The sequence below is a fragment of the Brassica oleracea genome, unplaced genomic scaffold, assembly GCF_000695525.1.
Source record: "Brassica oleracea var. oleracea cultivar TO1000 unplaced genomic scaffold, BOL UnpScaffold00825, whole genome shotgun sequence".
In the NCBI taxonomy this organism is placed as follows: Eukaryota; Viridiplantae; Streptophyta; class Magnoliopsida; order Brassicales; family Brassicaceae; genus Brassica; species Brassica oleracea.
Window position 1 is genome coordinate 3,668 of NW_013617466.1, and position 15,862 is coordinate 19,529.

Sequence of the window (15,862 nt, forward strand, 5' to 3'; positions counted from 1 at the left end):
TTTTTTTTTGTCACTAGACTCATGTGGCTATGGGTGATGAACTAAGGTATTTTATGATTAATCTCTTTTTCATATTGGTTGATTCTTCTTTTTGTTCCCTAAGCTCGATTCACTCTTGTGGCTTGTGTAGCTGTACGAAGCTTTGGCAGATCAACTGACTGATATTGTCGTTAATTCAGTGAGTTCCTCAATGAGCACTCATCTATGCGTGAATAATGGTTTTAAGTTGGTTTGTGTAATTATCTCTTTTCCAGGCATAACAGGTTCTCGATCTGTATCCGGAAGTCTGAGGAAGGTATTGATCTTTATGGTAGAGATAATTCACATGCACCACAAATTCGATGTTTAACTATATATTATAATTTTTTTGGTTTGTCATTTAATAAATCAAACAGTTATTAGTTTATATATAGTTTACATATATTAGAATAGTAAAATATTATATATATTTTTTATTTGTATATTTTTAAGTAACTAAACTTCAAAAGCGTAGGTTAATAAAATAAGTAATTTTTTGTTGTTCTAGAATTAAATTATTTTTAGACCGAACTGGTAAATATATATATATATATATATATATATATATTTTTTTTTTGTTAACCTAGGGGTATCCCAGGCCCATGGAGAGGTCCGGACTAATCCCCAACGGGAGGTGCAGCCCACGGATAGACCCTCTCTCCGGATATTCAAATGGGCCCTAAAGCATAGGCCCATATCCGTGTTGGGCGACCAGGATAATTGTGACTTAGTTTCGCGCAGCAGGTGGATCGAACCTGAAACGTGTTGGCGTCTCAGTCCCGTCTCCTTACCACTCGACCACAATCACCAGGTCAAAAATTTGACGGATATTTATATTAGACGGATATTTATATTTTGAGTCTTCACTTATATTCTATAACAGTTTGATATATTAGATTTGAACACTAACCTGTGAATAGAGTTTGCAGGAGATTTTTTTCAAAAGTTTGATTCTTCTATATGTATCTAGAGTGAAACTAATTTTCACAAATGTCCATCTTTCTAAATTGACACTTATGTAATTCATCGAATTCACAAAAGAAGTTAAAAAAAAAACACTCACATCAGTGAAACAAAAACGAGACCGAATGCATAATTTTATAGTCTACTTTTCTAAACCAACCTATAATTAATAAAAAAAAATTATGATTACAATTTTCTTACGGTTTATTTCATTTAAAACACAAAATATTTATCAAATACAAAACACAAAACAAGTTGAACAAATAGAATTATCATTTCGATTATAAACTAAGAACAATTAATAATTTTTTCGGCTAAAATAATTTCAAGTGTTTTGAAAGTGCAAATCAAAATTTAGTATTGGTTATATCAAATACCATACATGTTCATGGACTAACTACTAAACATTAAAGCCTTTGTTCAAAAAATAGGGACTACTAAACATTACTGAAATGAAGTCTCACGTTACATTCCATTAAAAACTTGAGTATGTTCGAAAGTTTTCCAGTTTATCATCATAATTGGATGTAACATTTGTTATTGACCAAACCCTAAAAAGGTATCGAAATAAATATGTGGAAGTAGAATAAAAAAGTGCAAATAAATGTAATTCAAGCCGTTTTCTTGACCATGAGAAAGAGTCCTCCAATACTTGACCATGTCCATGAGAAAGAATCCTCCAATACTTGCTTACCATATTTTCTGTTATCTGTGTTGAAGAGAAAAAATACCATAAGTTATTCAAAACAAAACCTCCTTTTTGAGAAAGAATTCAAAGTAACCTTTATGACAAAAAGTGAACTTTAAATGAAATGTATGAACAGTTTTTTTTTTGTAAACGTGTTCTCTCAAGAAAAAATTCTATAAATTAAGATCCAGCCGTAAGAAAGTTTCATAAAGCACAAAACCAAAACAAACAAAGGATCCAAATGAAAGAAGCACTTTCTGTTTTGTGTCTCGCTCTTCTTGTTTCGGTTTCCGAAGCAGCAGTCACGAAACCAGGTATTGGAGAATTCCTCGGATGTCTTCGTTCATGGCCTAGTCCCGAATCTCCAATCACCGATGATATCTTCACTGCCGATAACACCACCACCTTATTGTCTTCTTACTTGTCCTACACGAAAAACACGAGGTTCGCGAGCCCTAACTACCAAACACTGATGGCCATCGTCACGGCAAAACACGTATCCCACATCCAGGCCACGGTGGTATGCGCAAAGTCCAACGGTGTCCAGATACGTATCCGAAGCGGAGGCCATGACTACGAGGGGCTATCATACATCTCCTCAGTCCCATTCGTCATTCTCGATATGTTCAATCTCAGGTCTATAACCGTTGACGTGCCAAGCAAGCAAGCTTGGGTTCAAGCTGGTGCCACATTGGGAGAGCTCTACACAAAGATCAGCGAGGCAGGCGAAACGTTAGCTTTTCCTGCTGGCGTTTGCTCTACCGTAGGAGCTGGAGGACACATAAGCGGTGGAGGGTACGGAAACCTCATGAGAAAATACGGATTAACAGTGGACAATGTCGTTGATGCTCTACTGGTTGATGTCAATGGCAAGCTCTTGAATAGATCTACCATGGGAGAAGATCTCTTTTGGGCGATTCGCGGTGGTGGTGGTGGGAGCTTCGGAGTTATCCTCTCTTGGAAAATAAACCTAGTCGATGTTCCAAAGATCTTGACAGTGTTTAAGGTTAACAAAACATTCGAACAAGGTGGAACTGATGTTCTCTACAAGTGGCAGCTTGTCTCATCTAAACTCCCTGAAAGTCTTTACGTCAAAGCAATGTCTCAGGTCGCCAATGGTACGAGATCCGGGGAGAGAACCATCGCGGTTTTATTCTATGCTCAGTTCTTGGGTCGAGCCAATGAGCTTATGTCAATAATGAACCAAAGCTTACCTGAGCTAGGGCTAAAAAGCCAAGATTGTCTAGAAATGAGCTGGCTTAACACAACGTTGTTTTGGGAAGACCTGCCTGTCGGTACACCGACAAGCATTCTTTTGGACAGACCGTCCAAGCCCGAAAAGTTCTTTAAGAGCAAATTGGATTATGTCAAGAAACCAATCCCAAAAGAAGGAATCCAGAAGCTTTGGAATGCAATGTTGAAAATCAACAATAATATTGTGTATATGCATTGGAACCCTTACGGTGGCGTGATGAACACGATTCCGGCGACCGCAACATCGTTTCCTCATCGGGAAGGGAACTTGTTCAAGATACAATATTATACGGCATGGTTTGACGCAAACGCCACAAAGGGTAGTTTGGATATGATGAAGGAGTTATACGAAGTTGCGGAACCGTATGTGTCAAGTAACCCGAGAGAGGCGTTCTTGAATTACAACAGTTGATGAAGCTGAGATCTATGGTTCGAAGTATTTCGTGGGGACTTTAAAGAGGTTGATGGAAGTTAAAGCCAAGTATGATCCTGAGAACTTTTTCAAGAACGAGCAGAGCATTCCTCCTGCTCGTGTGAAACAGTAGTGTTACTTTTTTCAAATTTGATTTATGATAAGTTATGTGGGCATGTGTTAGAGGCCAATATATAGCATATATCGTTTTCTTTATTGTCCCATTTGGCATTATGATCATTCTGTTATATTTCTAGTTAAAATAAATAAATAAATCATTCTGTTATGTTTATTCATTACTCAGTAAAGAATTTCACGAAATCGATTTTCCACAAATATTTGGAAAGATCTGTTTTTAAACTTTTACTAGGTGTTTGCCCGGTAGTTATATTATATAAAGAAATATACAGTATCTTTACACTGTTATAATTTTTGAATAATAATTAGAAATTTAAAATTTTAATTTCAAATATTTGGATAGTAAAAAAACTTAGAATATATATTTAGAAGATATGTGAAATTTAAAATAGTTCAAAAACATAAACCTTAGTCATTAAAAAATTTTCTCTTACAGAAAATAATACTATAATTAATTCAGATAATTGCTTGTAGATTTACTTTATATTTTAGTTTAACACATGAAAAACCGAAAATACTCTAGCTCTCAAGAAAAAAAAAAGTGTGTGTTTTTTTGTGTAACTCCAATATGATCATGAAATATATTTTGTAAACGGTTTTGTGTGGCTTTTAAAAACATAAAAGTTATTATAATTCCTTACCTACAAATATAATTCTTTTATATAATAATATATAACCATTAAATTTATTTCTTTAAAAATGCTAAAGTATTTTATTTAATTATATATAACTATTTGATAAAAATAAAGAAATTGATAAAGCATATATATTCTTTCTCTAATTCTACAATTAGCTATAATAAATCATTATTTGTAATATCATTTGTGTTATTTGATAATTTGTATTAATTAGTTCTAGAGTTACCATTTATTTTTAGATCTGATTAAAATAATAACTAATAAATGTTAACAACCAATGAAATTATAACTATTTTTTAAAAACATAACCTATTAAACATAAAAACATGTATTAGGAAAATAGTAGTTTAAGCAATTTTTCTCATAATTTGTTCCAATCACATTTTCTCATTCATATCTTTTAATTAAAACTAATCATAGTTTACATATCTTTTATAATTATTGTTTTAATTTATTTTAAATTAAATTAAAACATACCTATATTAATTAAAACTGATTAACTAATAAGAAAAAAATTATATTTCATTTTTTAAATAACCAAATTTCTTTATTTTAGGCATATATACTTAATATTAATGTGAGATCCAATATTATATGAAATAAAATGTTTTTATTTGTATAAATTTTGTTAAAACTTTATTATCGTACAATTTTAAAAGTTTATTATAGCGTAAAAAATACATCTTATTAATTTTTAAATAATTTTTTCTTACTTTCAATTTACATTATATTTTCCATTTTTGACTTTAACAATTGTAGAAATGGTCATTTTTATTGAAACTTCCTTACTAAATTTATCTTAACATTTTAAAAAGACATAAAACTAATTAGTCCACATTTATAGTAACACAAAGAAGTACATGTACCTCGCTAAACAAATAAAAATTAAATACGTAAGAATATAAAAATATCAAGAACACAACAAACATATTTTATTATTCTTCCCTCATGTTATTTTATTTATGTCTGTTTTTTTCTATTAAAAATAAGCATGTTAATTTTATTATAATCCAAGCTATATGAATTATATTAATAGAGTATTAACTCTAGAAAAATCCTGTGAAAAATACTTTTATTAATATAATTAAATGACTTACCATATAATATATTAAATTAATTACCAAATAATATAATTTTAAATGACTTACCATATAATAATGTTAATTCATCTAATTATATTAATAGATGAATTAAATAAATTTTTTCTTGATTAATATACGTTTAAATAACTTACCATATAATTTTTATGTTTTAAAATATAAAAATATTTTAATCATTTCTAAAAGTGATAACGCATATATGATATCACATTGTCATTGGAAAATGATTGGAATTTTTTAGAATTATATATATAATTGTTGTGCATTCATTTGACACATTTTTATACTATATATATAGTGAATGAGTGAATTTAATTAATATTATTAAGTTTAGATTTATTAGTTTTCTAGAATCTATGATTTATTTTATTCACTACCAATATAAACATAATAAAAACTGTTTTTATAATTGTTTCTACAGTATCATATATATTTATATGTATCTTATCAATTTATATAATGTAATCTAGATATTTAATTATTTTTATAAACAAATTATGTTAATTCATATATATTTAAGATGATTAATTGTATGTTTGGAAATATAGATTAAATTAGGTAACTCTATGAGTAGTTTCCTTTTAAAAACTTTAATTAAATAAATGAAAAATAAAAAATTATCAATCAATCAAATTATAACAATTAATTAGAGAGTTTTTTTACGAGCGACACATCAAACGTAAGTCTCAGTTAATATATACGAGTATGAGGATTTTCACGCATATCGTATCAGTAATGCCATGCGTGTATTCTGGAATAAAAGTATACGACCGGTAACTACAGTCTTGTTGGCTTTCTTGAAATGGTTAATTCACCGTATATGTTTTGTTTCGTAATGAAGTTCAATGATTAAAACTCAAATATTTTTATTAAACTAATTCAAGAAACTTTTGAACACAAAAGCATTACATATGCTAAACGTTTTAGTATACTTTTACTATAATAATTAACCTTCATGGTCAAATATCTTGAATATCTTGAGGCAGAGATCTCCTACCGTTCCATGGTCAAATCTTATCTGGTTTAAAGAAGGGATCCCTCGGTTTTCCTTTGTATCTTGGATGACAATGTTGGCAAGGTTGCCTGCAAGAGACAGACTTATCTCATGGGGAATGACAGTTCCAGCGTCCTGTCCCTTATGCTCCTCGGGTCAAGAATCTCATTCTCACCTGTTCTTCACCTGCCCTTTGTCTACAGAAGTTTGGTCTCATTCGGATGGATGTCCTCAGCTCCTCCTGCTTCCCTTGCTTCAGTTTTGACTATCATAGGCCGGCCTCACATAGTTCCATGCCTTGGTGCAGCAACTGTGGTGAAACTCTTGATGCAGGCCATTGTTTATATGCTGTGGAGAGAAAGATACCATTGTATCTTCAGGCAATCATCCTCCTCTGTAGCTGCAGTCATCAACGCGGTCGACCGTTCTATGGGAGATCGCCTCCTATCTCTTCCGCCACCTCGGGACGGCTCAGTCTCCTTGAAAAATCTAGTGTTTTATTTTTTTTAATTTTTTTTATTTTTTTGCTAAATTGTAAATATCATATAAATGAAGAGAAGGTTTTACAAAATCAAGACCTTAAGTTTTGAAACATCTTGGCAAAAATAAAGGAAAAAACAAGATAAATCAAGAACATCCTATAGAAAGGACAGCAAAAGCTTTAAACTAACCACATCACCATTAGAGAATTGAACTGCTTTGTGGATCTCCTAGAGGAGATTATATTTCTTATCTCCCTGTCAATAGCCCTGAAAACAGAAGAAGGAGGTAGATAGGCATTGTTATGGATGAGGTTGTTCCTCTGTTTCCATATCTGAAAGATGACGGCTTGAACAGCTAGCTTCTTTAGTAGAATCTTCTTCTTATCAGAGCCAGCCCGGATCCAAGATAGAAGCTCCGCCCAATCGACAAACATCTGAGAGGGGGGCCTGCGACCAGATATCATAAGTGTAGCGGCAGGAGAGGAAAAGATGGTCTCTCGTTTCTGGAAGAGATGCGCAGAGTGGGCAAGTGTCTGGAATCGTTAGACCCCATGCTGCAAGTCTGGTCCTAGTCGGTAATCTATCATAGTTTGTCACCCACATCGTGAAAGCATGCTTAGGGACTGCCCCTTTGAACCACACAACGTCATGCCATGGTTGGTCAGGCTGTCTTGGCCTCAAGATCTCCCATGTCGCCTGAGAATTAAACACATTCAAAGGGTAATCAGTAGCTTGCCATTCGAATACATCATCAACATCAGTAGATAGAGGAAGAGATATAGTGGTTAAGTAAGTGTGCAAGTCCACTTCCTGCTGAGATCTTGGGTGAGGTAAGTTCCATCGTGAATGTGAGATAGCATCAGCCACTTTTGCTTCCTTACGCAACCTAAGCGCCCGCGGCCCTCTGCTACCTAAAATTTTGATTAATTGGCCTAGAGGAGTCCACACATCAAACCAGAAGCTGGCGTTGCGGCCATTTCCAACCACTGTCTTGCAAAATTGAATCGCTATGGGGTGAAGCTGAAGGATTTTCTTCCAAGCCCATGAATCAGTTTGCGAAGGAGTAATTTCCCAGAACGAGCAGGTCGAAAGATGCTCAGTGGTGTGCCAGTCAGACCAAAGAGAAGGAGAGCGAGACAGCAGGAGCCATATGAACTTAAGACCCAGCACTTGGTTCCAGACTTGGATGCTTCTTATCCCTAGACCTCCTTCCTTCTTAGGGAGACAAACAGTGTCCCAAGCTATTTTGGCTTTTTCTTTTTTCTCGATGTTCCCCGACCAAAAAAACCGAGCACATAAAGATTCAATAGCCGCTATACAACCCTTTGGCAGCATGAAAGTAGAAGTCCAGAAGTTGATCAAACCAAAGATAACTGATCTCAGCAATTGTAGTCTACCGGCAAAAGAAAGCATCTTCACTGACCACGCTTGAAAACTTCTGGTTATTTTGATCATCAGTGGCTCGTATTCGGAAATTTTCAACCTGCAGCTCTACCTATCCTCCCGCTCCTTGTTTCCGCCTTAGTTCTCTTTTATTCTACTACTTTTATTAGGCTGTTTTCATTTCATGTTCCTCTGTTTGTGCTTCTTTTCTTGTAATAAGTTGTTTAAAAACAACATTGTAACATTCTTTCAGAAAATGATAAGCTTAACATTTTACCAAAAAAAAAACATTCATTACAAAAACAATCGTATATTTAAATTACAAGAAAATATTGACATATTCTTGAACTCCGGCTAGTTTTGTTACAAAACTAGAAACCTTCATGGGTTAAGTCCATAGCAATTTGACCCCATTTCTTCTTGTCATAGGTTGTTGATGGCCTTCTTGACCCCATACACTCAACATAGGTTAGAAGAGTTCCCATAAACTTTGTGGAGAGTCTCCCACAGCTCATTTACACTTTCAAAATAGTAATAAGCTTCCATAATGGATGCTTTAAGGAAGCTTAATTTGGAGGATGAACAATACCATAAGGTATTATTGCTGTCATTTGTTTGCTTCGAAGGACTGTCTTCACCATCCTGAACCCGAGAAGGTAGTTATGTCCCTTGTGAACCACTAGAATTGTCATAGTTCTTGACTTCTCCATCTTGGAGTGCTATGGACCACTGGACAAAAAGGTGCACTCAACTAGTTTTGAGAAGATTGAACAAAAAAACAGAATTTAGGGAAGCTTTCTTGGGGCTCAAGAGCTGGTAGGCTCTGATACCATGTGAGAATAGATGGTAAATAAAGTAAAATGGTACATAATGCATAAAAGTATCCAAGAGAGTAGAAAGATTGAGAGTGTTTGTGAGCATGAGAGACTAAGAGAATCAGAGAATAAATATAACCAAGTATTGTCAAGAGGATCATGCTTGATTGGATAGAGTAGAGTTACAGAGGAGAAAGCTGGGTAAAGAGGTGCCTAGGTAAAGATTCGGGTAAGAAGTTTTCTTTATTCAGCAACTCTATTTTCAAATTCAAACCAGTTTGAACTCTCTCCAACAATTTCATTTTCTTCTTGAAGTCGATTTGGACAAGCTCACCTCATTACTTTGTCTTCCAAAATAAGTTAGGACTTCACAATTATTCACACTTACGACTTTACACTTGCTCACACTTAACGTTTAGTTGAGTTTGGTGAAATTTTGCTAACTCTTCCTTTTCACCTTTGTCTTTATTTTTTTCTTTATTCTAACACTATATTCTTTTTTATTCAATTAAATCAAACATTTTTTTTTTAAATTACCATAACTACTATAACTAAATAAGAAATTATTTAAAAAACAAGAAACATATATATATATATATATATATATATATATATATATATATATATATTCACGAACCCATTTTCTTCTCTTCTCACCAGAGAGAGAGAGAGAGAGAGAGAGAGATGTGTATAGTGTAGATTTTGGGTCTTGGGCGTATTCTTCGGCGGCAGCGGTGAGATGCTGTTGGGTCTCTTTTAAGGTGGGTGCAGTTGGCTCTTGTGACTAGAAGGCGAGACTTTCAAGCCTTTGTCGAGGTCTGAGCTCTCCCTTCTCGTCTGAGTCAGTTGTAGGTAGCCTTTTGAGGAAGCGGGTTGGTTGGAGCGTTTTTCTATGGTGGAAAGTTTGCCTTTAGTTCTCGGAGGAAGTCGCATGAGAGGGTTTTGTTGGTTTTTTTTTTTCAACCTTGGTCTGCTCTCTCGGTGGCAGCGTGTTTTTCTTGCTTTCACGACATTTTCGGTGTTATGTTCCCGGACTCAAAGCTTTGTGGTGTGTATTCTTTTCATCGTGCAGGTTCTGGTGTTTGTGGCAGGTTTACTAGCCACTTGCCTCTCCAATAAGAACAGTATCTAGCTTGAAGCTTTGATAGGTGGTTCGTGTGGGTTCTCTCGGGTTCAATAGGAGTAATAAGGTGCTTGTGAGCTTTGGCAAAGAAGAGCAGAGGAGGCTGCTTCCAGTAGTTTGTGAAATGATGGCTGATGAACAATTTTCGTCTACCGCAATTTCTGGTCTCGTGATGGTGTTCGTGCTTGATGAACATAATTGGATTTTTGTGGTGGGTGATCTTTTGGAAGCGAGCTTGGGAAATCCAATATCTACCAGCTCGTGATTCATATTATAAAGGTCGTCTCAACATTGAGTAGCGACGTGTCATCACCATAATGAAATTCAGAATCCTTACAAAATATGTTGGTCCAATTAAGTATATAGTATACTTTTCATTAAAGTAATCATAAAATTAAAGTGTACAATTAGTATTTTTTTTCCTTTCCTTAAATAAAAACTACAGAATTACCAAATATGACTAATATATATATGACAATTAATGATTCTAATAATAAAGATTTGATAACAATTTATATCTCGTTCATCGTTTTTGTTTAATTTTATATTATTAAAATAAATTAAACAACAAAATTAGCTATAAAATTAAAATATAGATTTTTTCATATATGTTATATTTTGAATTTTAAAAAATGACAAAATTACTAAAACTGTTAAAATTATTATGTTAAAAATTAATGATTAGTGGTTTAACATCCCCTATATATTAATAGAGAAACATTTAAAAAGTTTAGAACATGTAGTTTGTACTAATTAAAAAAATTTCATGCTGAACTGTCACGTAATTGGAATGTAAATTTGTTTACGTGGCGGCTTGAAAATCAATTGAAAATTTTGTTAGTCCAAAATTAAATTGCTAGAGAACGTTATATTATATAGTATGTCCACTATAGACCATTCATTTATCAATTGAAATTTTTTATATATTATTTCCTTAAATAAAACCTACGGAATTTCCTAATATGATTATGATATATATATTGTAATTAATGATTTTAAATAATGAAGATTTGCTAATAATATGTATATTTTCTATCATTTTTGTTTAATTCGTTATTATTAAAATAAATTACACAATTACAGTAATCATATATTAAAAATTTAGATTTTTTGTATATGTTGTATTTTGAATTTTTTTGAACGAGTATAAATTACTAAAACTGTTAAAAGTCTCACATAAACTTTTGTGATCAATATTTAATTTTTTTTCTATAATAAGATTCAATGATAATAAAATCATATAAATAAATAATTTTATTTTAATAGGTATTTATGTTAATATATATATATATATATACTCTATATCGTTCAAATTTAATTATATATCATATACGATAGATAAGATTGATTGTTTTGATTTATTTTTCCAAAAATGATTGCGAATAAACAAGAGCGGTCATTTGATTTATATGTGCAAACCAATTTATTACATAATAGTAACTGATTTCTTAGTTATTTAATATATAATTATTATTTTATTATTTCATAATATGCAGAAAAATATAAAATAAGTAATAAATATAAAATATTTATTCTGCACAATGTGTAGATCTTAACCTAAGTATGTATCTCTTTAATAATTTTGAATCTTAAACATTTTCTAAATCTCAGGCCAAAATAAAAGAAAGAAATGAGAATAAATTCAAAAATAAATATTTATATCGAGCAATAACTAAAATGACACAAAAAGGAAAAAAATATCGAAGATAGATAGGATTGACACGTGAACGTAAATTTTTCATAACCATAATTAACTTTTAAATTGCTAAATCATGATATAAAACCGAGCTTGCATAGTTTCATTGTAACCAAATAGTAGGCATGAGATTCTTCGGCATAAACGTTAGGTTTTTATGCGATAATTAATTTTTTGACCTAAAATATTTTAAAAAATGAGATAAGTTCATTAGTAAACAAATTATATAATTAACAAAAAAGTTTTTAAAAAATGTTTAAGGGCCAAAAATATTAATTCGATCAATAATATAAATTTTATTTTTCGTACGATATTTCTTAAATAATTTTTATACAAATTTACCCTGCCCTATCCTAGTTATAGTTTATTCTACTATGATATTTGTATATTTTTGTAATTTTTATAAAAGACCTTGAAAATGGTAATACAATCTTAACATGTTTGCAAAAAAAAACATTTAAATTTGTAATGTTTATTTTATTATAATCTATCACAATTACGAGAAAGAAAAAAAATAATTAATCTAGTATTCTCATTTTGTCAAGAAAGAAAACTGTTTTGTCTATGTGTATAAAGTTTTACGCGAATATACCAAATTGACGAGTTTGTTTTCGTCCAACTATTTATGTGTTAAGATTACTTTTTTTTTTTTGTAAATATTCTTGTGTTAAGATTACTTTCCATTAACATTTTGCCAAGGAACCAAGTCGCTGTGCCTGTGATCTAAAATATTTAGACGGAGGTCGCTTTCTTTCCAAGTAAGCTTGTCTCCATAACTCGGAATTGTCTTTGTCTAAGCACGTACATGATTTTATATCTACACGTCAAATATTTTGATTCGTGCACTTGTTAAATCCATTTCTAGATTTTAAGATAACTCAATCTACAACATTTATATCTCTTTTTAAATTTTAAATTTAAAAATGGCTCGCATCAATACTTCCATAGATTTTTTTCTGAAAACAATACTTTCATAGAATTGATAACAAACTTTATTTTGGTTAGGAACAAATCTTATTTCAGCACATGCTCTTGTTGTTGCGAAGTCTCATATAGGAAAACAAAGTAAGGCTACAAGTACTATTTTCCTGAGATTTTGATCATCTTCTTCGGAAGATAATTAAAAAAAAAAACTCCGATTGAGATGTATCAGCTATTGATAATCTTTTTTTTTTTTTTTGATAATCCAGGGGTTTCCCACTTACGTGGATCATTCCCCTGGGCCCGGTTAGGCAGCGGTCCACTTTACCCGGGAGGACTTTACCTGGGCTGGGGACAAAGACCAACACCCAGTACCGCATTTGGTGACAGAATGGACAGTTCGCCTCCGTCTGGCGTCGAACCCGTGAACATGACAATTGGCCCACAGGATCATTACCAAGTGAACTACCTCGTCCCGTCAATTAGTGCTACTTTCTAGCATATAAACCTTACGAAATTGAGTTTGAACCATAAATTCTCTATAAAATAAAATCTGAATTTGAATTTTTCTTTTCTGAATTTTGGTTATAGTTTAAATATAAATAAATTTCAATTCGTTTCATTTAATAATCCAAAGTCATCATGCCGCACGTGAATGAACTGAATGGTTCCAATGAAGATGGCAGAAAACGTAAATAACATTAAACATGAAACGCACCGTATCATTAATCAATAATGGACTAAACGCCGTTAAAACGCAGAGTAAACACTTTATAAAAGCTCTATTCCTTCTTCAAACTCCGAGAAAGTGAAGAGAAACGCGAGAAAATTTTTGTAAAGGAAAAAAAAAAACATGGACGAAGATGGTTTTTCGCAATGTCCCAAACACTTTTCAAAACGCGGTTTTATTGGCGTTTGCCCTTTCTGTCTCCACGAACGACTCTCTTCCCTTTGCCCTGACTGTGCTACCGATATACCATGCTCCTGTAGCTCACGCGCCGACGTGTGTTTCTCTCCGTCGTCTTCTTCGTCTTCCTCTTCGTTCACCCTCTTTGCCGGAGACATTACTTTTAGTTTCCCTGGGAGCGGGTCCGTAGGTCGAGTCGCGAGTTTGATCGAATGCGAACCGGCGTTTCGGAGATCAAAATCGATGGCGGTTCCGATTAAACCGGATACAGTTGACGATTCCGGGTCGGGTATTGAACCGGCTCGTGGGCTGAGTAGGAAAACGGTGTCGTTTTGGAGGATGTTAATGGGAAACAGAGGAGGAGATACGAAGCCGGCGATCATGAGGAAGTCGAGATCTGTTGCGGTCGTGGGAGATATGAAATACCCTCCGGCGACGGGAAAAGGGAAGGGGTGGAGTTTTCCGAGCCCGAGTAAGGTTTTTCGGCAATCGAAGATGATATTTCAACAAAGCTCTCCATTGCACAGAGGTTGAGATTTTCTGCTAGTTTCTTATTGTTTTTGTTTACTTGAGTTTAAAGCAGGTTATTAATTTGTTCATTTTCACCTTTCTCAAATCTTTGTATTATAAAGTGGAAAATATTAATTTCTTGATTTGTTTTAATTGTCAGCGAATATGATTCTTCTTTGTTAATTGTCTAACTAGATTTTGATCGGGTGCTGCTCTGACAGCCAAAATTTAGTGTACAGCTATATATGTCAATCAATCCAATTTTGTCTATAGCTATACAGCACTTACCAATCATCTCCTAACTAGATTTTGATCCGCATTTTTAAAGTACGGAATATTTTGTGATAAAAATCTCATTAATAGTTTCAAATGTTTTGTTAATTTAAAATATTTTTTTCTATTTAAACATTTTAGTATTTAAATCAGCCGTTTTTATACCCAATCCGAATCAATAGTCGAACTGCTAAATCCAGTGATCTGATATATAATCATGTTTGGGTTTTAAGAACTATCGATTACTCGATATAATCCGCAAAAGACCCTCTAAAACCTAAAGTTAACCGTCTGAACCGATATGTAATCCAATTTAATTTAATATATTGATATAAAATATAATTTTATTTTATTTATTTTACTAAATAATGATGAAATAGTTATTGAAATGTATATAATTCATAAAACAATATGTAGTAATAAAATTAATTTTAAATTTTTATATATGTTTGATAATATAGATTCATAAAAATAGATTTGTACAATTTGTTAAAGTGGATTTTTAAAAGTGCATTGACATACAAATATTTAGGATAAATAATTCACGATCAATTTTTTTTTCAATGGGTATTATTAAACATTTTAGAGAAATTCCTCAGGATAGATCTAAAATTTTTTTTTGTCACAAATATAGACTTTAAAAATAAAAAATGACCAAAACAAACTTAAATGTTTTATCAAAAGAAGTAAATATACACTTATACCCATAGGATTAATTAATCTAGACATTAGCGTATTTTGTTAATGGGTGGGGTTTAGGGTTTAAGGTTTAGGGTTTAGGGTTTTGAGTTTAGGGTTTAGAGTCGAGGAGTGGGGTTTTGGGGATAGGATTTCAAATTTTAAAAAAATAAAATAAATTTAAAATTTTCAAAATAAAAATATTATTTTGGTCATTTTAGTTTTTGAAATCTATTTCTGTGACAAAAACTTAAAAATGTCTATTTGAGAGAATTACCCAACATTTTAACAGAAAATAAAAAACTTTCAATATTAAATAAGTGGGCATCATTAAATGGTATGCAAAACATTTTGTTAGTTGAGAATAATAAGATGATATATAATTACGAAGATATTTTGGTAAAATATTTTAATACACAAAACGGAAATCTAATCCCCTATATATTATTTGAGAAGCATTACAACTTCTTTTTGTAACCACATGTCTTCACTAGAATGATTCTTAGAATCATTAGAGAAATACGTTGGTCCATCTAATTATATAATAAGCTTTTTATTAAACTAACAATAAATTCATCATTAATGTACTTTATTATTTCCTTAAATAAAATTTACGGAATTGCCTAATGTGGCTAAAGTATATATGGAAATTAATGATTTTGAATAATAAAGATTTGATAAAAAATAGTGTATCTTCTATCATATTTGTTTAATTTTAAGCTATTAAATAAATTAAACAACCACAATAACCATATAATAAAAATTTAGATTTTTATGTATATGTTATATTTTGAATTTTTACAAACGGCTATAAATTACTAAAACTGTTAAAAGTCTCACATTCAAATTTTATGATCCATGGTTTAAAA

The 15,862-nt window shown here is 32.0% G+C and overlaps 1 protein-coding gene and 1 pseudogene across 1 annotated transcript; both read left to right on the plus strand.

The window, feature by feature from the left end:
- Window positions 1-1,891: 1,891 nt before the first annotated feature.
- On the plus strand, window positions 1,892-3,468 carry LOC106320123 (annotated as a pseudogene).
- A 9,898-nt stretch (window positions 3,469-13,366) lies between these two features.
- Window positions 13,367-14,195, plus strand: LOC106320121. The gene has a single exon (XM_013758488.1). The coding sequence runs from the start codon at window positions 13,479-13,481 to the stop codon at window positions 14,064-14,066; it is 588 nt and encodes a 195-aa protein (XP_013613942.1). The 5' UTR covers window positions 13,367-13,478; the 3' UTR covers window positions 14,067-14,195.
- Window positions 14,196-15,862: the final 1,667 nt, after the last annotated feature.

Bases quoted from the DNA above. Each gene is read 5' to 3' on its own strand.
- LOC106320121 (XM_013758488.1), top strand. From the start codon at position 13,479: ATGGACGAAGATGGTTTTTCGCAATGTCCCAAACACTTTTCAAAACGC.